The sequence below is a fragment of the Heterodontus francisci genome, chromosome 35 (genome assembly GCF_036365525.1).
Source record: "Heterodontus francisci isolate sHetFra1 chromosome 35, sHetFra1.hap1, whole genome shotgun sequence".
NCBI lineage: Eukaryota > Metazoa > Chordata > Chondrichthyes > Heterodontiformes > Heterodontidae > Heterodontus > Heterodontus francisci.
Genome location: NC_090405.1, coordinates 43,287,626 through 43,313,225, shown reverse-complemented (window position 1 = coordinate 43,313,225; position 25,600 = coordinate 43,287,626). Strand labels below are relative to the sequence as shown.

Here is a 25,600-nt window from a genome sequence, read left to right as displayed (position 1 = left end):
GTCAACAACTATTTGCTCTTTACATTAAAGGCACCATTTGATTGTTACAAAGAAGCAAACAATTCAGATTCTCGCACACAACCCTACTGCTGTAGAGGACTCAATGCATATTGCTGTGATATTTCTTCCAACTGATTTTAAAGTCCAAAAAAAAACACAAGACTCAGATGACCAGTTCTCTTACTCGAAAGACTGAAGTGTTTAGATATCTATTTTTTTCCTTGACACTTTATATCCCTTGGAGCATGCTACTTTGAAATGTGTGCTATTTAAGCTTAGCCTTGTGTTTTAAGTGATTTAAAGCTTCCTGAAGCCCTCCTGCATGTGTTACAGCTTGAGAAAATAACGATTTAGGCCTTTTGAAGTTGTGTGTTTTGGGCGATGCTGTTTTGGCACTTCCATGATAAAAATAGGTTTGAAGTTGTTGCACTGCTTTTCTTGAACGGTTTTGCTGGAATAAAGCACCTCTTGTATGCTTTGACCTTCATTGCCGTTTTGTGCCCTTTACCACCCGAGAGCTGTGAGCTGTACTCATTTGCATAAGTCAAGTGCCTCTTTCCCTCATGATAGAGCTGTACATTTAAATAATTTCAGCTGATTACCAATTGTAAAAAACAGCGCAGTGGAACGTTGGGCATTTATAACCTGGCAGTAAACATGCATATTTACATTGTAAACCTCTCAAAAGTGCCATTACACCAGTTGTCTTATTTCCAGAGCGCCAGACACCTGTTCTTGCTGTTTTATAGATAAGAAAGTCCTCAGTTTTTCACTCTTCTCCCATCTTATGTTGCTGTTTCTTGCCTAAATATTGTCAGGATTCTGACAACTCTGGTATCTTCCCTAAATGCCCATTCTTTACTTCAAAACCTGGGCAGCGTGTGTTATCGGGTCAATTTTTCCCTGGGGCACATCGTAACTAAGTTTGCTACTTTTCTCACTCATTGTCCACACGGACGAACTTTACAGCGAGTCACGAATCAGAAATGGGAACTCTGGTTGATTTTTATTGTTCCCCAGCTTTCAAGCTCTGACCACTGCTTAGCTGCGATAACATATATTTATTTATTTAGAGATACAGCACTGAAACAGGCCCTTCGGCCCACCGAGTCTGTGCCGACCATCAACCACCCATTTATACTAATCCTACATTAACCCCATATTCCTACCCCATCCCCACCTTTCCTCAATTCCCCTACCTGTACTCGGGGCGATTTATAATGGCCAATTTACCTATCAACCTGCAAATCTTTGGCTGTGGGAGGAAACCGGAGCACCCGGAGAAAACCCACGCGGTCACAGGGAGAACTTGCGAACTCCGCACAGGCAGTACCCAGAATTGAACCCGGGTTGCTGGAACTGTGAGGCTGCGGTGCTAACCACTGCGCCGCCTTCATGAGGACCTTCAGAACTGTGTTGTTTAGCACTGTACTGGGCCCTTCGCTTACTTACTAAGCTTTTGGGCGCCAACACGTACTTGTGTCATTGAGCTTGTTAATGGTCTTCTCTGGACATCATAATTTATTACCCTTTTTATCAAAGGCAATTATACACGAACGACATGGAGCATGCCGATGGCTGCCGACAGCACAACATGCCTTTAGAATTTAATTTAAAAACAAAATCTCAGCAAAATGTGTGCAGTTTGTTGTGGTGGGAGAGTAGAGAATGAGCTCTTTGGCGTTCTCTACACCAGCTCCATAGGTTTTTGAACACTTAAGGATTTTAAGGGATATGAGGGACAGTAGCATAGTGGTAATGTTACTGAACTAGTAATCCAGAGGGCTGAACTAATCTTCCAGAGACATGAGTTCAAATCCCACCATGGCAGTTAGGGGAATTTAAGTTCAATTAATAAATCTGGAATTAAAATGTTAGTCTCGGTAATGATAAGCATAACAATCCAGTAGTTTCATTAAAAACCCATCTGGTTCACTAATGTCCTTCACAGAATCACAGAATAATACAGCGCAGAAGAGGCCCTTCGGCCCATCGAGTCTGCACCGATGCATTAAAGACACCTGACCTGTCTACCTAATCCCATTTGCCAGCACTTGGCACATAGCCTTGAATGTTATGGCGTGCCAAGTGCTCCTCCAGGTACTTTTTAAAGGATGTGAGGCAACCTGCCTCTACCACCCTCCCAGGCAGTGCATTCCAGACCGTCGCCACCCTCTGGGTAAAATATTTCTTCCTCAAATCCCCCTTAAACCTCCTGCCCCTCACCTTAAACTTGTGTGCCCGAGTAACTGACCCTTCAACTAAGGGGAACAGCTGCTCCCTATCCACCCTGTCCATGCCCCTCATAATCTTGTACACCTCGATCAGGTCACCCCCCCCCCCCCCAGTCTTCTCTGCTCCAGCGAAAACAACCCTACCCTATCCAACCTCTCTTCATAGCTTAAATGTTCCATCCCAGGCACCATCCTGGTGAATCGACTCTGCACCCCCTTCTGTGCAATCACATTCTTCCTATAATGTGGCGACCAGAATTGCTGTGGCCTTACCAAAGTTCTGTACAACTCCAACATGACCTCCCTGCTTTTGTAATCTATGCCTCGATTGATAAAGGCAAGTGTCCCATATGCCTTTTTCACCACCCTATTAACCTGCCCTTCTGCCTTCAGGGATCTCTGGACAAACACGCCAAGGTTCCTTTGTTCCTCGGAACTTCCCAGTGTTAGGCCATTCATTGAATACTTCCATGTCACGTTACTCCTTCCAAAGTGTATCACCTCTCACTTTTCAGGGTTAAATTCCATCTGCCGCTTTTCTGCCCATTCGACCATCCCGTCTATATCTTCCTGTAACCCTAGACACTCAACCTCACTGTTAACCACTCAGCCAATCTTTGTGTCATCCGCGAGCTTACTGATCCTACCCCCCCACGTAGTCATCTATGTCCTCCCCTTCAGGGGAGGAAATCCACTGTCTTTACCCGGTCTGGCCTACATGAGATTCCAGACCCACAGCAATGTGGTTGACTCTTAAATGCCCTCTGAAATGGCCTAGCAAGCCACTCAGTTGTTGGGGAAATTCGGGATGGGCAATAAATGCTGGCCTTACCAGTGGCGCTTACATCCCAAGAATGAATTTTTTAAAAATGCAGAAAGGTGGAGTTGAGCTAGAACATCAGCCAAATGGACTCCTCCAGCTCCTATTTCTTATGTTCTTATGAAAATGCACCCTTGCCAAAGTTAGTGCAATGGAAGATGGTGATTAAAAGCTGTAAAACCAGCTTCTCACTATGTTGTGAGCCCAGGCTTTATCAGGATTTAGCTATGATGTACTGTTTAAGTTGAGGAAGTTAATTAACATTCCAATAAACATCAAACTCCTCTCAGATTATGCTAAGTTGACAGTGTTATGTAGGCCAGGAAAATCCCAGTAGACCAGAGTGCCAAAGCAATTAATTTACATCCAAGTTCTTTAATAATTTATTGGGTAGCTACCATGATGGGAAAATACCTTCACTGACAAGTCAATCTTTTATTCACTGGTTTCTTTTTCAATGTATGTAAAAATAATAAAGCTGGTTTCTTCAATTGCTATATTCCATGATATAAACATATCAAGGAAGTGAATTAAATTAGCTCAAAGAAAATTGATTTTTTAACAAAGTTATTGTCATTAAACACACTTATCAGAAAAAGGTTATCCAAGTTTGTGTTCAGCTGTTCCATGCTAGTATTTATACTCGTCATGAGTCTCCTCCCACCTCTCTTATCTCACCCTATCAGCCTATCCTATTCATTTCTTTGTGTGTTTGTCTAGCTTTCCCTTAAATACATCAATGGCTATATGGAACCAAGGCATTTTGTGTCTCGCTGAATTTAGACAGCCAGAATAGACAATTACCTTTTTAAAAGTCAGACAAGTGTGACTTGTGCAGAAAATTGTCACCATGATTTAGATTCTCAAAGCCAAGCTAATGAGAAATCCAAACACACAGCATAAAACCTCCAGACATTGAAAATCTGAAACCAAAACAGAAATTTCTGAAGCACTCGGGCCACATCTGTGGAGAGAGCAAGCAACTTAACATTTCAAGCGTGGGCCCTAGAGCCTTGGTACTTTTCTGTTATTGAAGAAAGAGCAAAGTTTCTCTCAGTGTGACAGATGTGTTGAAGTTGAGGCTGGTATTCATGATTATGAATTCTCATGTCATTTATAGATGGCATATCAACTGGATTAAGCAAGAATGCTGTATCTTAAATAGTACGTGAGCAGAACTGCAAATAATAGAAGAAAGCAAGATTAAAAAAAGAATTTAAAAAAAAAAGAACTTGCATTTAAATAGCGTCTTTCACAATCCCAAAGTGTCCAAATAGGTCAATGGTGTATTTATTAAATGTAACAAAACATGGCAGCAAAGTGTCTCAGGCATCAATGTGACAGTGACCAGATAATCTTGTTTTAGTGTTGGTTGGGGGATAACTGTTGGCCTGGACATGGGCAGAACTCCCCTCCTCTTCTTTGTATTGTGCACCCACCTGAGAGGGTAGACAAGACCTTACTTGGTGTAACATCTCATTTGAAGTACAGAAGTTGTGATAGTGCAGCTGTCCCTCAGTACTGAAGTATCTGCAGGTTATATGGTCAGCTTGAACCTATGACCCTCTGACTCAGGAGAATGTGTTGCTATTGAGCCAAGATTGACACCTTTTATGACTATGTACTCAATGGCAGAAAAGGAAACCTGATGGACATAAAGCCAAATATCAACTGGGAGCTTGATGGAATGAGGGAGAGAGACAAAGAGGACTGATATGCTGCCAGAGAAGAAATATTGGTATGCTGCTAAAGGAAGAAGATAAGCAGCCGGATAGATATTCCACATTTGGTCTTTGAAATTAAATGTCTTCGTCAGTATTTAATTACTGAAAAGGATTATGCTGATGAGATGGGGTTGAATATATTTTGATCCAGAACTGGGGTTCCACAGTAATTCATTTTTAAAATCATGTAATTGTATTCAAGTGTCCACTGATTTTTTTTTTCAGTCTGGGTCAGAATCAGGAACAGAATGTAAGCAAAAACAAAATAAACAACAACGGGCAATTATACAGCACCTTCACTATAGTAAAACTATCCAAACTGCTTCACTGCAGTGTGTTTCTTTTTATTCGTTTTGTGTGATGTTGATGTCGTTGGCAAGGCTAGCATTTATTGCCAATCTCTAATGTTTAAGGTGGCAGATGGGGTGCCAATCAAGCAGGCTGCTTTTTTCTGGCTGGTGTCGAACTACTTCAGTAGTTTTGTAGCTGTACTTATCCAGTTTCTTCACACTCCTGATTTGTGCCTTGTAAGCAAGTAACCTAGGCTCAACTATCACCAGTAACCTGTCTCTAGATGCAGAAATCAACAAGCGCATGGGAAAGGCTTCCACTGCTATATCCAGACTGGCCAAGAGAGTGTGGGAAAATGGCGCACTGACACGGAACACAAAAGTCCGAGTGTATTAGGCCTGTGTCCTCAGTACCTTGCTCTATGGCAGCGAGGCCTGGACAACGTATGCCAGCCAAGAGCGACGTCTCAATTCATTCCATCTTCGCTGCCTCCGGAGAATACTTGGCATCAGGTGGCAGGACCGTATCTCCAACACAGAAGTCCTCGAGGCGGCCAACATCCCCAGCTTGTACACATTACTGAGTCAGCGGCGCTTGAGATGGCTTGGCCATGTGAGTCGCATGGAAGATGGCAGGATCCCCAAAGACACATTGTACGGCGAGCTCGCCACTGGTATCAGACCCACCGGCCGTCCACGTCTCCGCTTTAAAGACGTCTGCAAACGCGACATGAAATCCTGTGACATTGATCACAAGTCGTGGGAGTCAGTTGCCAGCGTTCGCCAGAGCTGGCGGGCAGCCATAAAGACAGGGCTAAAATGTGGCGAGTCGAAGAGACTTAGTAGTTGGCAGGAAAAAAGACAGAGGCGCAAGGGGAGAGCCAACTGTGCAACAGCCCCGACAAACAAATTTCTCTGCAGCACCTGTGGAAGAGCCTGTCACTCTAGAATTGGCCTTTATAGCCACTCCAGGTGCTGTTTCACAAACCACTGACCACCTCCAGGCGCGTATCCATTGTCTCGAGATGAGGAGGCCCAAAAGAAGAAGAAAAGAAGAAGAAAAGAAAAAAAAGTGATGGAAAGACTTTGAGGAGTCAGGAGGGGAGTTACGTGCTGCAGAATACCCAGCTTCTCACCTCTTTTAGTCGCACTATTTATGTGGCTGGTCCAGTTAAGTTTCTGGCCAGTGGTAATCCTCAGGATGTTGACTGTGAGAGATTCAGTGACGGTAATGCCGTGAATGTCAAGAGGAGGTGGCTAGACTCTCTCTCCCGTTGGACTGCCTGGCACTTGTATGGCGTCAGTGTTACTTAATCGGAAATCGAACACATGACAGTTGATGCTGATTCCAAAGGAAGAGACATGGACTAATGATCAAAAGCCTTAGTCGCGAGGTAGGTTTTAAAGAACATCTTTCAACGAGGAGAAAGAGGTGGAGGGGTATATGGAGGAAATTCCAGAGTTTGGGGTCTAGGTAGCTGAATGCACTGCAGCCAATGTTTTTAAGGGCTTTTTCTGGTGAATAATAAGCAACCAAACCAGTAGCAAGAGGGAAATGGAGTCAGAAGAGAAATTATAAATGGGACTGGATCCAGCTTGTATAATACGTACACCAACGTTAATGTGGAATCATTTTGTGTTCGTTCTATGATAGCATTCTTGCCTGGTTAATCAAACTTAGGAGCTGTGCTTACTGCAGAATATTATCTTCCTTTATGTGACAACTTGATGAGCTCACTTCTGTGTATTGTCCTCAATTTGATGCAGTTAAAAATGGAGCAAGTGAAAATTACAAAGTTAGGTGTAATAAGTGGGACTTCAGACTTCCTGACTAAGCAAGTTAAGGCAGTGAGAAGCTGCGTCATTGAAACCAGGCATGTCTCATGTTTGATCCTGTGATAATTGTGTTGAGTTAACTGGTCTCAGCCAGAGTGACATTAAGATTGCACACCAAAGTAGGGAGAGGGAAATTGCCCAGGATTTTCTATGCTGCTTGCTATCTTGTGAATACTGTTGGCAGTTTTTAGGAGGACACTGGGTTTGGATGAGATCAGATAAGGTTAGGATCAAGTTCAGTTACAATACTGCCATGGTCATATAACTTGCCTGCTACCCTAGATGTGAAGAAGGGCTACGTCGGTGAGGCCCTTGTATCCCAGCAGGGAGTTAACATTTTCATGATGGAAGGTGGGAAAACATGAAATAAAAATACTTAAAATCTAGTTTTAAGTACATAGAATATTGTGTCAGTTACCTCACTGAAATGCAGTTTGGACTCTTGTGCAATATATGTGAGAGGTATAAGTCAGGCAGTTCTTAATCATGCGCAAAATTTGCGATTCTATACCCAGGTAATCATCCCCATGCGCTATTGTAAAAAATTTTATAAACTGCCTCTCTTATTTAGGAGTTTAATGACTGCTGCTGATAGGCAATCTGTAGATACTTTAAATAAAAAAGACATATACTATATGTACATATAGAGCAATCCTTTACTGTGACATACTGCTACCTATAAGAGGCACCTTTACAAACAGAAACCAAAAAATGTTATCGCTATAATGCGTTCATTATAAAACCATTCTTTTAACATGATCAGGGCATTGCAGAGATGCTTACATTTGTACTCCTCTCATGCCCTCTTCTGTGCAGTAATGCAATCTACACCAACTCTTTTCCTGTGCGGAAGCAGAATGCTTTAGGGGAAGACTGTTTTGTACTAAGGCATTTTAGGCAGTTTTTGAGTCATAACTGGAATCATCGAGGACTGAGTTTTTAATTCTGATCCCTTGCTCATGAAGTTCGAGGGTTTTAAAATGATTTCTCTTTATCTACCAAATTGAATCACTATTACCTCTGGTTGGGGAGTCCAGAACAATTAAAATTAGAGCTAGACCATTTAGGAGTGAAGTGAGACATTTTTTCATGCAAAAGGATAGTGGAAATCTAGAGCTCACACCCCCAAGTAGGCTGTGGGTGCTGGGTCAATTAAAATTTTCAAAACCAATTGATAGATTTTGATTGGGTAAAGGGTTTCAAGGACTTTGGAGTGAAGGTGGATAAATGGGGTTGAGATGCAGATCAGCCATGATCTAACTGGCGGACAGGCTTAAGGGGCTGAATGGTGTACTCCTGTTCCTATCTTCCTACAATCAGGAAAACCTTGGACTTTTCAGCCTGGGAAGAAATATCTGACAGTTGATTGGAGAGCGATATGATAGTAAAGGGAATGATGAAGCAAAGTTAACAATATTTCTTTTAAATTGTGGCAGTAGGACAAAGGGACATATAAGTGAAAGGGAAATTTATACTGACATCAAAATTTCTTCACGCACAGTGATCAACACTTGATTTCCAGACAGAGTCGTGGTGGCAAAGCCCTGGAATTATTTAAGAAATATAGATATTGTAATGTGTTTCAGCTGCGGCTTAGATGGTTGCCTCTGAGTCAAAAGGTTGTGGGTTCAAATCCCACTCCAGACGCAAACATTGAGGCTGACGCTCCAGTGTAGTACTGAGGGAGTCCTGCACTACCAGATGAGACATTCAACTGAGGCCCCATCTGCTTTCTCAGTTGGAAGTAAAAGATACCATGGCACTATTTCAACAAAGAGCAGGGGAGCTATCCCCGATGTCCTGGTCTCAATTTATCCCTCAATCAACATCACACAAACAAGTTATTTGATCATTATCACATTGCTGCTTTGTGGAAGCTTGCTGTGCACAAATTGGCTGTCGCATTTCCTACATTACCACAGTGACAACACTTCAAAAGTACTTTGGTTGTAAAGTGTTTTTGGACACCCTAAGCTCAAGAAAGGCGCTATATAAATGCAAGTCTTTTCCATGGGGGACCTGTAGACTTTTTCCAACTGAATGAACTAAAGTGGGTCAAATGGCCTTCCTCATCTGTAATTATCTTGTCATCTTTGATAAATTACCATGATGGGTAATTAAAAATGTCCAGCTAGCTCTTGGTTGAAATTATTCAAATATGTTGTTCAAAAGGGGTTGCAAAATAAGCCATCATAAATGTAAATGAATATCTGACTTGTTCTGAGTGCAAGAAATCTGGAATAATAGAAAATGTTGAAATGCATAGTAGGTTAGTCAACCTGTAGAACGGAAAGAAGTAACGTTTCAAAGGGAGACCATTGTCGTGTTGGGTCTGTAATGACGATGACAGTTGCTTTTATTGATGAGCGAGACCTCAAATTCAAACTTTTTTAGCACCGAAACAGCCTACGACAGCAATGTAAGAATGCAACAACGTTCCTAAGAGCTGAGAAATGTAGACTCTGGGAACCATGTCCATAATTATGGTGGAAGCAGTAACAAAACTCTGTAGAGGACACAACTACATAACCTCCCAAAGATGGTCAGTTGACCAGGTTACTGCTTAAGCCTTCCAGGCAAGGGAGCCAGCATACTTTTATTAATCTAAACTCTGGTAAGTGGTATGTGCAGTGTTTTTAAAGTTATTCATAATGAAATAATATTCTTTTGAATATTCATGAAATCTTGCATAATAATTTAAATTGTGCACATCACTTGGATAATCTGTATTCATATCTGTGTACTGTGCTTGAAGTAAATAAATTAATTATTCTTTGTGACTCCTGATCAGCCTTGCTATAAAAAAAAAAAAAATCAGTTCATGTATAACATTGTCATATAATGAAAGTATTCTTTCATATCTGTGCAGAAAATTCTTCCGCAATCCAGTTTCTCAGATTTGTAGCTGAGGAGTAGAATGAGGGTGATGAGGGCACTGGGTTTGGAGCATGTCAGAGGTCTTGAAGACAAGTCCTGTGACTCAAATCTTACACTACACTGCAAAGCCTACCTGTGGTAGGACCCTCCATAGGTCACCCCTGTACAAACTGGAACACCTCCAGCAAATTGGGGAGATACATCATTCCACTGACTGATGCTGGCCCTTCAACCCCCTCCACATACCAAGAGTAAAGTGGAGAAGGTAATTTACCTGCTTTATCAGCTCAATCAAAATGCCACTGGCACTGTGCAGTCAGGCAACACACCCTGATGTGCAGTGACGTGACAAAATTGCAGAATGTGCAATTTGGCAAGTTGAGAAGCTGCGGCTTTCCTCCCTCTTCGGAACTGTAGTCATGCAGGTGACTCTTGAGTGTTCTGAAGACAACTCAGTTAGGGATATAGGGTACTGTTAAGTTCTTGTGTGAGGGATATTCCTCCAAATCTAAAGTGATCCAGTGGAAGACTGGTCTGGTGTTATGTCTGTGTAAATTGAACAAACGCACGAAAAGATTTAATAACAAACAATGGTAACATACATTCTATTCTTTAAACTTTTACTTTATTTTGATTGTACTTATCTTGGGCTTCAATTCCACTTTCCTGCCCTGCTCCCCATATCCCTTGATTCCCTGAAAGACCAAAAATCTATCCATCCCAACCTTAAATGTATTCAACGATGGAACATCCACAACCCTGTGGGGTAGAGAATTCCAAAGATTCACAAAGAACAAAGAAAATTACAGCACAGGAACAGGCCCGTCGGCCCTCCAAGCCTGCGCCGATCCAGATCCTCTATCTAAACATGTCGCCTATTTTCTAAGGGTCTGTATCTCTTTGCTTCCTGCCCATTCATGTATCTGTCTAGATACATCTTAAAAGACGCTATCGTGCCCGCGTCTACCAACTCCGCTGGCAACGCGTTACAGGCACCCACCACCCTCTGCGTAAAGAACTTTCCACGCATATCCCCCCTAAACTTTTCCCCTCTCACTTTGAACTCGTGACCCCTAGTTTTTGAGTCCCCCACTCTGGGGGAAAAAGCTTCTTGCTATCCACCCTGTCTATACCTCTCATGATTTTGTACACCTCAATCAGGTCCTCCCTCAACCTCAGTCTTTCCAATGAAAATAATCCTAATCTGCTCAACCTCTCTTCATAGCTAGCGCCCTCCATACCAGGCAACATCCTGGTGAACCTCCTCTGCACCCTCTCCAAAGCATCTACATCCTTTTGGTAATGTGGCGACCAGAACTGCACGCAGTATTCCAAATGTGGCCGAACCAAAGTCTTATACAACTGTAACATGACCTGCCAACTCTTGTACTCAATACCCCGTCCGATGAAGGAAAGCATGCCGTATGCCTTCTTGACCACTCTATTGACCTGCGTTGCCACCTTCAGGGAACAATGGACCTGAACACCCAAATCTCTCTGTACATCAATTTTCCCCAGGACTTTTCCATTTACTGTATAGTTCACTCTTGAAACCCTTTGAGTGGAGTAATTTCTCCTCATCTCAGTCCTGAATGATTGGCCCCTTATCCTGAGATTGTGCCCCCGCGTTACTAGATTCCCTGACCAGCAGAAACAATCTCTCAGCTTCTACCCTATCAAGCCCTTTCAGAATCTTGTATGTCTCAATTAGATCACCTCTCATTCTTCTAAACTCCAGAGAATGAAGGCACAATTTACTCAGCCTCTCATCATAGGACAACCCCCTCATCCCAGGGACCAGCTTAGTACATCTTTGCTGCACCACCTCCAGTGCAAGTATATCCTTAAATGTGGAGACCAAAACTGCACACAGTGTTCCAAGTGCAGCCTCACCAACACCCTGTACAATTTTAGTAAGACTTCTTTATTCCTGTACTCCAATCCCCTTGCAATAAAGGCCAACATGCCATTTGTCTTCCTAATAGCCTGCTGCACCTGCGTGTTAACTTGGTGCGTTCCTTGTACGAGGGCACCCAAGTCTCTCTGACCATCAATACTTACCAGTTTCACACCTGTCATGCAGGCCCCCACCTGTCAAGAATGAGGCGCATTAATTTTGCCACATGAACATTGATTTTTAAACTGTTACTGGAGTAAAGAAAGAACTTGCTTTTTTAAAAAAAAAGCAACACCAGACCCTTAACTGGAAAGACATTTGCATATTTACAGACAATGCTTAAGAGAGACAAAAGACCATTTCCTGACTGCATTCAATCCACAATGGACATTTGGTTACCAGACATGGAGGGTGGATGAGCTCGCATTCCAGGTTGACTGCTGTGGTGGCTGTGGTCTCTCACACACCCTAGTCACATGACTATTCTGCTGGACACCCTGAGTTTTTGAATTTGAACTTGCCACAGAGTTGTTGAAGGCAGAAAACTGTTGGCTTCTGGACTGACAAGGCCTCTCGTTGCTGGCTTACCGCAGCCTCTCCTGTCTGCTTCCATCTCTTTCTCACGGAACTGTAAACCATTGAAGACACGTGAGCCCCAAGAGAGAAAAGTCTCCTACAGTGAACAAGATTTAAGAATACTGGGCCCAACAAAAAGCAAGATCTACCTACAGCAAGCTCGAAGCACAGTAACAAAAACCCCTCTTCAGAGATTGCCTCAAACCTCTCTATTTTTCTTCTGTTTCTGTCTCTGTTTGCATATGTGTATCGCATATGAATGCTGGTGTAGGGCGTGGCGTGTATCTGTAGGAATTAAATGAATTAGAGTTTAAGTTTTAATAAATTTCACTTCTTTTAACCTAAGAAAGCCTGTTTGTGCTCATTTCTTTGCCTTATATTTGGAAAGTGGTGAACAAGGATTCACCAAGGGGAAACTAAAACACAGTGTGCTTAAAACAAAACCCTGTTACAGTAAGACCAGGTGAAGGCCGAGAAAGACCCCTAGACACCTTCATCACCTGGTCGTAACAGACCTTTTTAAAAAAAAATATTCTGCTTTTCTATTTTTACGACCAAAGTGAACAACTCCATACTTCCCTACATTATGCTCCATTTGCCATCTTGTTGCCCACTCACTTAATCTGTTTATTCTCTTTGCAGTCTCTCTATGTCCTGCCTGCAGCTTACCTTTCCACTGAGCTTTGTATCATCAGCAAACTTAGATACATTACTCTGTCTCTTCATCCAAGTCATTAATATAGAGTGTAAATAGCTGATGCCCTAGCACTGATCCTTGCGAGACCCCACTATTCACTGCTTGCCAACTTGAAAATGCCCCATTTATGCCCACTCTTTGTTTCCTGTCTGTTAACTAATCCTTTATCCATGCTAATATATTACCCCAAAATCATGAGCCCTTATCTTGCCTATTAATCTTTTATGTGGCACCTTATTGAATGCCTTTTGGAAATCCAGGTTTACTACATCTACTGGTTTCCCTTTATCTACCCTACTAGTTACATCCTCAAAAAATTCTAATAAATTTATCAAACAGGATTTCCCGTCAGTAAAACTATGCTGATTTGTTCTAATCATACTATGCTTTTCCAAGTGCATTGTTAAGACTTCTTTAAGAATAGTTTCCAACATCTTCCCAACAACTGATAGGCTAACTGGCTTGTAGTTCCCTGTTTTCTCTCTATCTGCTTTCTTGAAAAGTGGTGTAATATTTGCCAACTTCCAATCTGACAGGCCTATTCCTGAGTCTAAGGAATTCTGGAAAATCATAGCTAGTGCATCCACTATCTCTGCAGTTATCTCTTTTAGAACCCTTGGGTGTAGGCCATCCAGACCTGGGGACTTGTCAGATTATAGTCCCTCAAGTTTCTCCAATACTTTTTCTCTGCTGATATCAATTTCCTCACTCTTTTTAGCCCCTAGGTTACTGCTTATTTCTGGTTTGGAACTTGTGTCTTACAGACATATGGACTTGGAGTAGGCCTCTCAAGCCTGAACCGCCATTCAATAAGGTCATGGCTGATCTGATTGTAACCTCAACTCCACATTCACGCCTACCCCTGATAACCTTTCACCCCCTTGCTTATCAAGAATCTATCTACCTCTGCCTTAAAAATATTTAAAGACTCTGCTTTCACTGCCTTTTGAGGAAGAGAGTTCCAAAGATTCATGACTCTCTGAGAGAAAAAATTTCTCCTCATCTCTCTGTCTTAAATGGGCGATTCCTTAGTTTTAAATAGTGACCCCTAGTTCTGGATTCTCCTGCAAGGGGAACATCCTTTCCGCATCCACCCTGTTAAGACCCCTCAGGACCTTCTATGTTTCAATCAAGTCACCTCTTACTCTTTTAAATTCCAGCAGATACAAGTCCAACCTGTCGAACCTTTCCTCATAAGACACAAAGTATTTGTTCTAAAATAAAAACAAGAAATGCTGGGAATACTCGGCAGGTCTGGCAGCATTGTGGAGAGAGAAGCAGAGTTAACATTTCAGGTCAGTGACCCTTCATTAAAACATATTAGAAATATTTGTTCAGTACCTCTGCCATTTCCTCATTCCCCATGATGATTTCTCCTGTCTCTGCCTCAAAGGAACCAATGTCTACTTTAGCTACTCTCTATTTTTACGTACTTATAAAAGTTCTTACAATCTGTTTTTATATTGCTGGCTAGTTTACTCTCATTCTATTTTTTCCCTTTTTATCAACCTTTTGGTAGCCCTATGCTGGTTTCTAAAACACTCTCAATCCTTAGACTAGCTACTGCTTTTTACAACATTGTAAGCCTCTTCTTTTAGTCTAATACTCTCCTTAACTTCCTGAGTGAGCTACGGATGTGTCTTTCTTGGCGACTTTTTGTCTTTGAACAGAATGTACTTTTGTTGAACCCTTTGAATTGTTTCTTTAAATATTTCCCACTGTTCATTTACCGCCATACCTTTTAGTCTATTTACCCAATCAACCTTAGCCATTCTCCCCTCATACCTCATTTAAGATTCTTGTTTGTGATTGAAATGTGTCACTTTCAAACTTAACATGAAATTCAGTGGTATTATGATCACTCTTTCCCAGTGGATCTTTTACTACGACATTGCTAATTAACCCTGTTTCATTACACAATACGAGATCTAAGGTAGCTTTATCCCTAGTAGGTTCTACAAGGAACTGTCATGATAACATTCTACAAATTCATCTTCTAGACCACTGTTGCCAATTTGATTGTCTCAGTCTATATGCAGATTAAAGTTCCCCACAGTTAATACATTACCTTTGTTACAACTCTAATAATTTCCCATTTTAATATTCTGTCCAATAATATAACTACTCCCAACAGTGTTTTCTGACTCTTGCTAATCCTAATTTCCACCCAAACTGATTCTACTTCATGATACTCTGAGGCCAGATCCCTTCTTATTAATGTCCTTATGTCATTCTTTATTATCAGGGCTACCCCTCGTCCTTTGCCATTCTGTCTGTGTCTCCGAAATATTGTGTACCCTAGAATATTCGTTTCCCAACCTTGATCTCCTTGTAACTATGTCTCAGTAATGGCAATTAGATCCAGATCATTCATCTCTATTCTTGCCACTAGTTCGTCTCTTATTACAGATGCTTTGTGCGTTCAGATAAAGGAACTTCAATTTCATTTTGTTACCTCTATTCTCTGCAATGACCTTATTTGTTGAGTTCCAAGTCATTACCACTTACTGTGTAAAAAAAAAAAGTTTGTCCCCTCATCTCCCTGCATTTCTTGCCCAAAATCTTCATGTGTCCCCTAGCTCTTGTACCATCAGACTTTCAACCTGAAACGGTTTCTCTCTCCACAGATGCTGCCAGACCTGCTGAGTATTTCCAGCACTTTGGATGCTGGAAACCTGAAGTAAAAACACAATATTTAGCTTTTATGTCCTTTTGCAGTTAATTTGTATCATCCTCACTGTTCGCTACCTCCAAGTTTGGTACCATCAGCAAACTTTGGAATATTATTTTGTATTCCATATTCCAGTCATTTACATATATATTTTTAAAAAAGCAGCCGTCCTAGCACTAAACCTTGGGGAATGCCATTGTCTACCATCCTTCAGTCTGAAATCAACCATTTACCACAACTCGCTGTTTTCTGTCCTTAAGCTAATTTTTTATCCATGCTGACACTGACCCTCCTATTCCATGACCCTCAATTTTGTTAACCAGCCTTTTGTATGGTACTTTGTCAAAAGCTTTCTTAAAATTCATATAGACATCATCCATTGATTTCCCTTCATCAACCTTCTCTGTTACTTCATTGAACCTAAAGGACATCCTAGTATTTGTAAATCTCAACACAGCACATCACTGTTAACTCTCCACAGATGCTGGCAGACCTGCTGAGTATTTCTAGCTTTGTTTTTATTTCAGATTTCCAGTATCTGCTGTATTTTGTGTTTATTTTAATGTGTTTACTTCACTGTCACTTCTCTTCCAGGAATGTCTATCTTGAAGTTCTGCTCTTCTCTCCGATGGAATTCCTGTTTGTCTCTTTTACCTTGCTCACCTTCATTGCTTTCCATTTCGCTCCTGGTGTTCAGTAAGGTGTCTATCAAAACTTGTTTTCACAGCCACATCTCCTTCCTCGGTGACTGTCTACGGCTCCCCATCGCACACCTTCCCTTTTGTTCTTTACCCTCCTCCCCCATTATACTTGCTGAAAACATATTACATTTCTAACCTTTGCCAGTTCTGATGAAAGGTCACATACCTGAAGTGTCAACTCTGTTCCTCTCTCCACAGACGTGGCCAAATCTGCTGAGTATTTCCAGCACGTTCTGTTTTATTGCAGTTTCTATCCAATTCGCTATCTCTTCTGCACCCTCTCCAAAGCTTTAATATCTTTCCCAAACTGCGATGCCCAAAATTGGACACAAGACTCCAGCTGAGGGATGACCAGTGATTTGTAAAGAATTAGCATACTTTCCTTCCTTCTGTACTTTTTATGCCTCTACTTATAAATCCAAGGATCTCATATGCTTTTTTAAACAGCTGCTAAGAGTGCCCATTGTGGGGCTGGTGTAATCCCTTTGCTTAGAGACATTAGTGCATCAGTTGGGTTTTTATGACAGTCCAGTAGCTTTCGTGTTAATTTTCCCTGGCACGAATCACACATTTACCAGATTTGTTGAATTGAACTGCGGGAAATTTGTACTCGACACCTGGATTCCTCATCCAATACATTTCTGTACCCATGTATTCATGCCTGTTAGCAACTGGATTATGAGTCCTCAAACTCATTTCACGTACATCTCTATAACTTTTTTATTCATTCACGGGATGTGGGTGTCGCTGGCAGGGTCAGCATTTATTGCCATCCCTAATTGCCTTTGAGAAGGTGAGGCATCTTGTTGAGTACAACTGAGTGACCCGCTAGGCCATTTCAGAGATCAGTTAAGAGCCAACTATATTGCTGTGGGTCTGGCGTCCACGGGTAAAATGTATTTAACTAATTAAATTTAAATTTCCCAGCTGCTGCAGTGGGATTTGAACTCTTATTGCTGAATCATTAGTCCAGGCCTTCTGGGTTAACTTGCAGAAAGTGCACAACCTTCATGCGGAATGTATCTGAAGAAACATGGTTCTAATTTACTGTGCTGCACAAGATCCACTAAGGGTTGTATTAATGTCCTAATCTTGCAGGAAGGATTTTCCCTAATTGAAGCTCACAAATGGTGGAAAGCCGTACGTAGAGCAGATTGTGTGCTCTTTGGGTCTAAAGTTAAGGTAAGAAGGTGCAGGTCATTTTTTTTTCAGGACCAGTGGGCCCCACCCTTTTTTACCAACTTCTTTTGTTTCAGTTTTAAACCTAATGGACAAGTTTTCAAACCATCTCCTCATCGCTTCATTGGATTGCCTCTCACTGATGTAGCTGTGTTCACATTCTTTGCTTCTCTGAGCTCTTGAATTACCATTGTCTGGTATAAAGTTAAACACTCCCAGCTTTTTTCCAGTGGGACTTTCTTCCACCTTCCCTTTATTCTGATTCTATTACAATCTTTATTTTTTTTTTCAGTTCTAAAGTTTCAAATGGTTTCTTGTTTGAGATTTCCAGAATTTAAAGTTTTTGTTTGCTTTTTAAGTTGCAGATCATTTTGGGAATCTTCTATTTTTATTATTTTAATATCCTTTTTAGGATGCTTAGCAATAGTTCATCAGCATCAAGTGAAGCATTACAAAAGCAGTGACTCAGTTTTCCCCTAACTGTAATGTGTCTTGAATTCAGCTAAGTTATGGCAGTTAACAGGTCTTTTATTGAAACCCGGTGTCAAGTAAATGAGTAAACATAACTATAAAAGTTTACAGTACAGAAGGAGACCATTTGTCCAATTGGGGGTGAAACTACGGAAGCTTGCAAGATCCAATAAGGGATCAGTCACCCATTAGACATCCTGCCCCATTTTCCAGTCTATTGAAGATCAGATGAAGTGTACTTGTATTTCACACTTTTGTGTCTGTCTCAGCTCTTTGTGCAATCCAAAACAAGTCCTGTTGCCCTACTCTCTCCCAATTGCCCTGTATCTTCCTCTGATTCAAATATTTATCCAATTTTCATTTAAAACACGCATGATCTACCGCAACCATATGCTTTAGCAAAGCATTCCATGCTCCAATAACCTTGTTTATTAATAGTGTTGTTCATAGCCTTCTAACCTTGCTTCTCACTCTTAGTGACAATTGATGAGCCCTTGTCACTGATTCCCCAACCCGAGGAAGTAGTTTCACTCTCTTCACCCTCTCAAAACCGTTCATGCTTTAAAAAGCTTTGTTTCATTTCCCCTTTCCTACATTATTGCGGTTCCTGCATTACAGCAGTGACTACGTTTCTAAATTACTTAATGACTATAACGCGCTTTGGGATGTCCTGAGGTTGTGAAAGGTGCTAAGAACGTGTAAATCGTTGCTCCTTTCTTTCTTAGATTTCTCTGCTCTAACAAGGAATTCCGGGAGATGAAGTCTCTCCACATAACTAGTTTCCCAGCTGTGGCATCATCTTGATAAAAATAATTGCTGAAAGTATCTTTGTACTGCAGACAAATGCATAATATCTAACTGTCATTTTATCTGCCTAAGAGAAACTAAAAACTTGAGGAATCGAAGTAATTTTGAGAGTTCATGCTGTGAAATCATGCTGTGATATCTAAGATTGGAAATTTTGTAAAAATGCCTTTCCATTTACAAATGGTAGAGTATCTGAACAAGTTTGATATTAAGGAGCTTTGACAGTTTGCATATATTAAGTCAGAATTATTCTATTCCGCCAAACAAAAAAAAATTAATTAAAGTTTTTTTTTCCCCTCCCTCTTTTAGAATGAAAGCCGTATGTTTCGAGTGCAGTTTAGTGGGGATTCACATGAGCAAGCATTGGAATGCTGCTCTAGCTGTGTACAGAAACTCCTTCAGTATATCGATGTGCAAAACCCTGATGGAAAAAATCTGAACCAAGTTCTACTGTTGAGCCAGTCAACAAATGCTGGCCACTCTGGAAGTTTGGAGCGAGAGGTAGGTTAGCGGTGCATAAAATAACCCCTCCTGCGCAGCCCCACTTTATTTTGCTGCAATTTGTTGTAACGCCATGATTAAGCCGAATCTACCTGTAACTTCTATTAGAGTATGTGTAGGAGTGCAACGTTAACATGCTAACAAAATATTCAAGATGATCCCTCTTGATAACATGAATGCCCTGTACCTGTGAAATTTCATGCACCACTGACAAGTTGCTTATCTGCTAGTGGTGTTACAAAACAGGCCACATTAAAAGCTGCACAGGATGAGAAGCATTGCTATTCATGTTGGTGTTGGTGAGCAATCCCAGCTGTTGTGTTTTCACACCTATTCTTTAAGCTACCACCTCAGCAAGAGTGCTGAGTGCTGAATTGCTAACAGTCCTCTACAATAATATTTATCAACCCCATCCTTTTCCTCATTAGGAAGAGCATATGACTGAGATTGTGAAAGCTGTGGAGATTATTCAGATTTTTACATTTAGTAGCTTTGAACAAGTGCAAGTCACTTGGTATGTCTGAAATGATTACAGTGAGCAGCAAAACTGAAGTCAGTAGGGGTCAGATGGAAAGCTCTTCAATGACAGGAGTTATACTTGACAGAAGGAAAGGTGTTGTGGTAGACTACAGCAGGAGTTCCTCAGCTGTTTCATTGATGACTTTCTGTCATAAGGTCAGGAGTGGGGCTGTTTCTTGACAGCTCCACAGTGTTCAGTTTCATTCACAGCTCCTCATAATGAAGCAACCCATGCCAACCTACAACAGAACCTGGATAACATCAAGACTTGAGCTAACAAGTGACGGGTAACATTGGCACCACATAAGTGCCAGGTAATGATGATCTTGAACATGAGAAAGCTCACCCTGTGATCCCTAAAAACCTTTTCAGTGCTTACAATGTTCAAGTCAGAAGTATGATGAAATACTCGCCACTTGGCTGGATATGTGCCATCGCAGCATCACTCAAGACGCTCAACACCATCCAGAACAGAGCAGTTAACTTGATTGATGCCCCACCACTCGACTCAGTATTCACCCTCTCGTTTATCAGTGCTCTGTGGATGCAGTGTGTATAAACTACAGGATGTACTGCATCAACTCACCAAGATTACATCAGCACCCCACTTCCCTGCAACCTCTGCCACTGAAGCGCAAGAGCAGTAATGTTACGGGAACATCATCTACAGATTCTCCTTTCAAGTCACACACCATCCTGACTTGGATATGCATCACCATTCTTTAATCCTGATTTGGTTAATCTCTTTGAATTACCTACTTAATACCATTGCAGGAGCACTGTAACCCCAAGGACTGTGACCATCGCAGGACAAAATGATAAATAGAGCCTTACCTAATCATTCTTTGCCCAAGAGCAAAAAAGAAGTTAAATGTTTAAATGGGATGTGAGTGTGGACGAGCATTCTGATTGCTGTTCAATGTCTGAAATAATTCAAAAAACAATAAGGGATTATTTTTATTAGATTTTTAATTGCATGGTCATGAAATTCCTGTAATTTCGTGCATTGTAGACCATTCCTGCTTTGTGTGGAAAAGGACTGAAATTTTGTTTCATGAGCTGAACTAGTCTACAATACACATTTAGCTGAAGTTTGGTTAGTTTAAAGAGCTGTCACCGTCTGACAAATCCTAGCTATGAAATTTCCAGCCACGATATTTGTATGTAAGACATTGACATCTGCGTCTTCCACATGTGCTGGAGAAAATGACTTGGTGTTGTGAACTACTTTCTTTTCTCTAACTTCTTCCCATCCTCTTTTATCCAACTTTCGCATTCTTTTCTCCAATGCTGTATTCTTTCTCCATTGCTCTATTTTTTTCTCAACAGTCGATTTCCAACAGTTTCCTCTTGTTGCTTCTCACTGAGTGAGAGAGAGCACAAGATTGAAATGAAATCAGGGTTAGCTCAGGGTTAATAGTAGTTGTGAAGGATTCCTATTTGGAACTGCAGACCCCATTGTTTTAATAAAAGGTTTTCATCATTGCTTTGAATACTGGGATAGCCCCATCTCCATAGAGATCTTTAGTTATTGCCTCTCTCCAATGAGAGAAACCAAACACCAGCTTCATCCACAGATGCATGGTTGGGAGGTCAGAACAAATGCAGCCGAGCTGGTAAGTCTACGTGTTTTCATTTTTCTAAGTTGTAATAATTTTTGTGCCAGGAAAGCTTTAAATGCGAAAGAGTGAATAATCATCTCTGCTTAATCCAGAACCCGATCAGAGATTATATCTGTTAGAAAAAACATTTTAACTACATAAATTCATTCATCAGAACTGAATAATTGTTGCTTTAAATCTCTGTGAAATAAAAATAAATCTGTCCCCGTTGAAGGCAGAATGAGTGGATATACATGCAGAAGAGAAGGTTACAGGCAGGAACAGAACCACTGGCTTCTCCCATGATTGAGTAGTAATTGCTAGGCAATTCTGCCATCAGTTTTATTCAAGGAGTTTCCCTAGAGTCATGAATTATTCAAAGACATGATAACATAGGCATTTACTGTGGCCTGAGTGTGTTGGCATTTTGATGTATAGTGTATACAAAATAGTTAGATCGGGTTCACGTTGACTGCTGCTCTGAGGTTCCAGTGTCAGCTGTACTGCTGCGAGGAGGCAGCAACCAGCAGAAGAAGGAAGCCGGAGAGAGAATCACGCCTCTGGCTTCTCGCGTGGCTTGTTCATGATTTGTACAGGGATCAACACAGGAAAAGGTAGCCCATCTATTGCAAGATGAGCTTTGGTTAATGTCGGTAGCAAATGTCGCAATTATCATACTGGTCGTGCCGGCATTAGCTTTGTGCAGCACAGATACAAAGCTTTGACTCTTAACTTTCACGACATGGTACTCGTGCCCAAAATGATTTTGTCATCTTAGTATTTTAAGATCCTGCTTTTTAATTTTTTAATGACAGGGGCATGGCACAGAGGAGGGACAAACAGTAATACAAAGCACCCTTCCTGAGGGTAGGATGTCCATCAAACAACTGGCAAAGGTAGGTGGAGACAGCCAGCTATGTATGCCTTTTGCTTTTTACGCTGTATCAAATCTGTTGTCTTGAATCAAAGCTTGTTTCACTTTTTGCAGTCAGGTATAGACAACAGGTACTCTCAGAAAAGGTACTGAGCAGATTTGATGCAGAGTGAAACTCTTTCCTTGTTGTTCCAATCAAGTAGAGCAATGTGGCATTTCCCACTCCAGGTTGCGAGATTTAAAATTGTTTTTGAAAGCCACAGCAGTCTTCCTTACATCTTCTGAGCATGACTCACGATTTAACACTAAATTACAGTTACATAAGATCATAAGAAATAGGAGCAGGAGTAGACCGTCCGGCCCTCAAACCTGCCCCGCCATTCAATAAGATCATGGCTGATCTGCCCCAGACCTTGGCTCGTTTTTCGTGCCAGCTCCTCATTGCCCTCAACTCCCCGAGTATTTCAAAAATCTATCTACCTTCTCTTTAATTACTTTCAGTGATCTAGCCTCCACAGCTCTCCGTGGTAGAGAATTCCAGACATTCACTACCCTCAGAGAAGAAATTCCTTCGCATCTCAGTTTTAAATGAGTGTCCCCTTATTCTGTAGCTATGTCCCCTAGTTCGAGATTCCCCCAGGAGTGGAAACATCTTCTCAAATATACCCTGTCAAGCCCCCTCAGAATCTTCTACATTTCAATAAGATCACCCCTCATTCTTCTAAACTCTAATGAATAAAGGCCTAACCTGTTTAGCTGTTCTTGATAAATCAACCCCTTCATCCCAGGAATCAGCCTAATGAAGCTCTTTTGAACTGCCTCCAATGCCAGTATATCCTTTCTTAAATACAGGGATCAAAACTGTACACAGTACTCCAGCTGCAGCCTCACCAACACCCTGTACAGTTGTAACAAGATTTCCCTATTTTTAAACTCCAATCCCCTAGCAATAAAGGCCAAAATTCCATTTGCCGCCATAATTACTTGTTGCAGCTGCATGCTAACCTTTTATGCTTTATGCACAAGAACACCCAGATTCCCCTCTGTTGCACTTTTTTGGAGTCTCTGTCCATTTAAATAATCTTCCTTTTGATTCTTCCTACCAAAGTGCATACCTCATACTTTCCTACATTAAACTCCATCTGCCAAGTTTTTGCCCGCTCACTCAACCTATCTATATCCCCTTACAGATTCCTTATGTCCTCATCACATGTCCTCCCACCTATTTTTGTATCATCAGCAAATTTGGATATATGACACTCTGCCCCCTCCTCCAAGTCATTAATATCTTCTTCTTCTTGTTCTTTGGCCTCCTTGTCTCGAGAGACAATGGGTAAGCGCCTGCAGGTGGTCAGTGGTTTGTGGAGCAGCGCCTGGAGTGGCTATAAAGGCCAATACTAGAGTGACAGACTCTTCTACAGGTGCTGCAGAAAAAATTGGCTGTCGGGGCTGTTACACAGTTGGCTCTCCCGTTGCGCTTCTGTCTTTTTTCCTGCCAACTGCTAAGTCTCTTCGACTCGCCACACTTTAGCCCCACCTTTATGACTGTCCACTAGCTCTGGCGATTGCTGACAACTGACATTAATATGGATTAATATAGATATTAATATAGATAGTAAATAATTGAGGCCCTAGGACTGATCCTTGTGGCACTCCACTAGTTACGTCTTTCCAACCTGAAAACAACCCATTAATCCCGACTCTCTGCCTTCTGTGTGTTAACCAATCCTCAATCCATGCTAATACATTACCCCCAATACCGTGAGCTCCTATCTTGTGTAATAATCTTTTATGTGGCACCTTATTGAATGCCTTCTGGAAATCTGAATACATTAAATCTGCCGGTTCCCCTTTATTGACTCTGCTTGTTATATCCTCAAAGACCTCCTAGCAAATTTGTCAAACATGATTTCCCTTTCACAAAATCATGTCGACTCTGTTTGATTGCACTAAGCTTTTCTAAATGTCCTGCTATTTCTTCCTTAATAATAGATTCTAGCATTTTCCCAATGACTGATGTTAGGCTGACTGGCCTATAGTTTCCTGCTTTTTGTCTCCCTCCCTTCTTGAATAGGGGCGTCACATTAGCAGTTTTCCAATCTGCTGGGACCCTCCCAGAATCCAGTGAGTTCTGAAATATTTTGACCAATGCCTCCACTATCTCTGCAGCCACTTCCTTTAAAACCCTTGCATGTTGGCCATCAGGTCCTGGAGACCTGTCTGCCTTTAGTCCCATTGGTTTGTCGAATACTTTGTCCATCATGATAGAGACTGTTACAAGATCTTCCTCCCATTAGCTCCTTGCTTATCTGATATCTGTGGATGTATTGCACCGTAACGACCAGCGCAAAACATTGGTTTAAATTATCTGCCATTTCCCTGTTCCCCGTTATCAGTTCTCTAGTCACATCCTCCGAGGCTCCCACGCTCACTTTAGCTACTCTCTTTTTGTATACCTTTAGAAGCTCTTTCCGTTTGTTTCTCTATTTATTGCCAATTTACTTTCATAATCAATTTTCTCCATCTTTGTTAGCTTTAGTCATCTGCTGCTGGCTCCTTTTTAAAAAAAAAAAAATTCCCAATCCTCTGGCCTACCACTAGTTTTCGCCACTTTGTATGCCTTAGTTTTTGATTGGATACTCTCCTTGACCGCCTTTGTTAACCATGGGTAGTTCATCCTTCTTATAGAGTCCTTCGTTTTGGCCGGGATAAATTTTTGCTGAGTGTTATGAAATATCTGCTTAAATGTCTGCCACTGACCTTCCCCTTAATCTATTTTCCCAGCCCGCTTTAGACAACTCTTTCTTCATGCCTCTGTAATTGCCCTTGTTTAAGTTGAGGACACTGGTTTGAGACCCAAGTTGCTTGCCCTCAAACTGAATTTGAAATTCCACCATGTTGTGATCGCTACCCCCCTAGAGGATCCTTAACTACGATATCTCTTATTAATCCTACCTCATTACACAGTACTAGATCTAAAACAGCCTGTTCCAGGGTAGGTCATCGAGTCATAGAGAGATATAGCACAAACAGACCCTTCGGCCCACCGAGTCTGTGCTGACCAACAACCACCCATTTGTACTAATCCTACATTAATTCCATATTCCCGACCACATCCTCACCATTCTCCTACCACCTACCTACACTAGGGGCAATTTACAATGGCCAATTTACCGATCAACCTGCAAGTCTTTGGCTGTGGGAGGAAACCGGAGCACCCGGCGGAAACCTACACGGTCACAGGGAGAACTTGCAAACTCCGCGCAGGCAGTACCCAGAACCGAACCCGGGTCGCTGGAGCTGTGAGGCTGCAGTGCTAACCACT

At 41.6% G+C, this 25,600-nt stretch overlaps 1 protein-coding gene across 1 annotated transcript in view; it reads left to right on the top strand.

Annotated features, from left to right (window-relative positions):
• The window catches only part of rec114 (REC114 meiotic recombination protein), a 43,676-nt gene that overhangs the window by 6,921 nt on the left and 11,155 nt on the right, over nt 1-25,600 (top strand). The window contains exons 3-5 of the mRNA XM_068015436.1: nt 17,422-17,505; nt 19,090-19,281; nt 22,217-22,297. Of these exons, the coding sequence (XP_067871537.1) occupies nt 17,422-17,505; nt 19,090-19,281; nt 22,217-22,297 (357 nt within the window). The remainder of the gene's footprint in view (nt 1-17,421; nt 17,506-19,089; nt 19,282-22,216; nt 22,298-25,600) is intronic.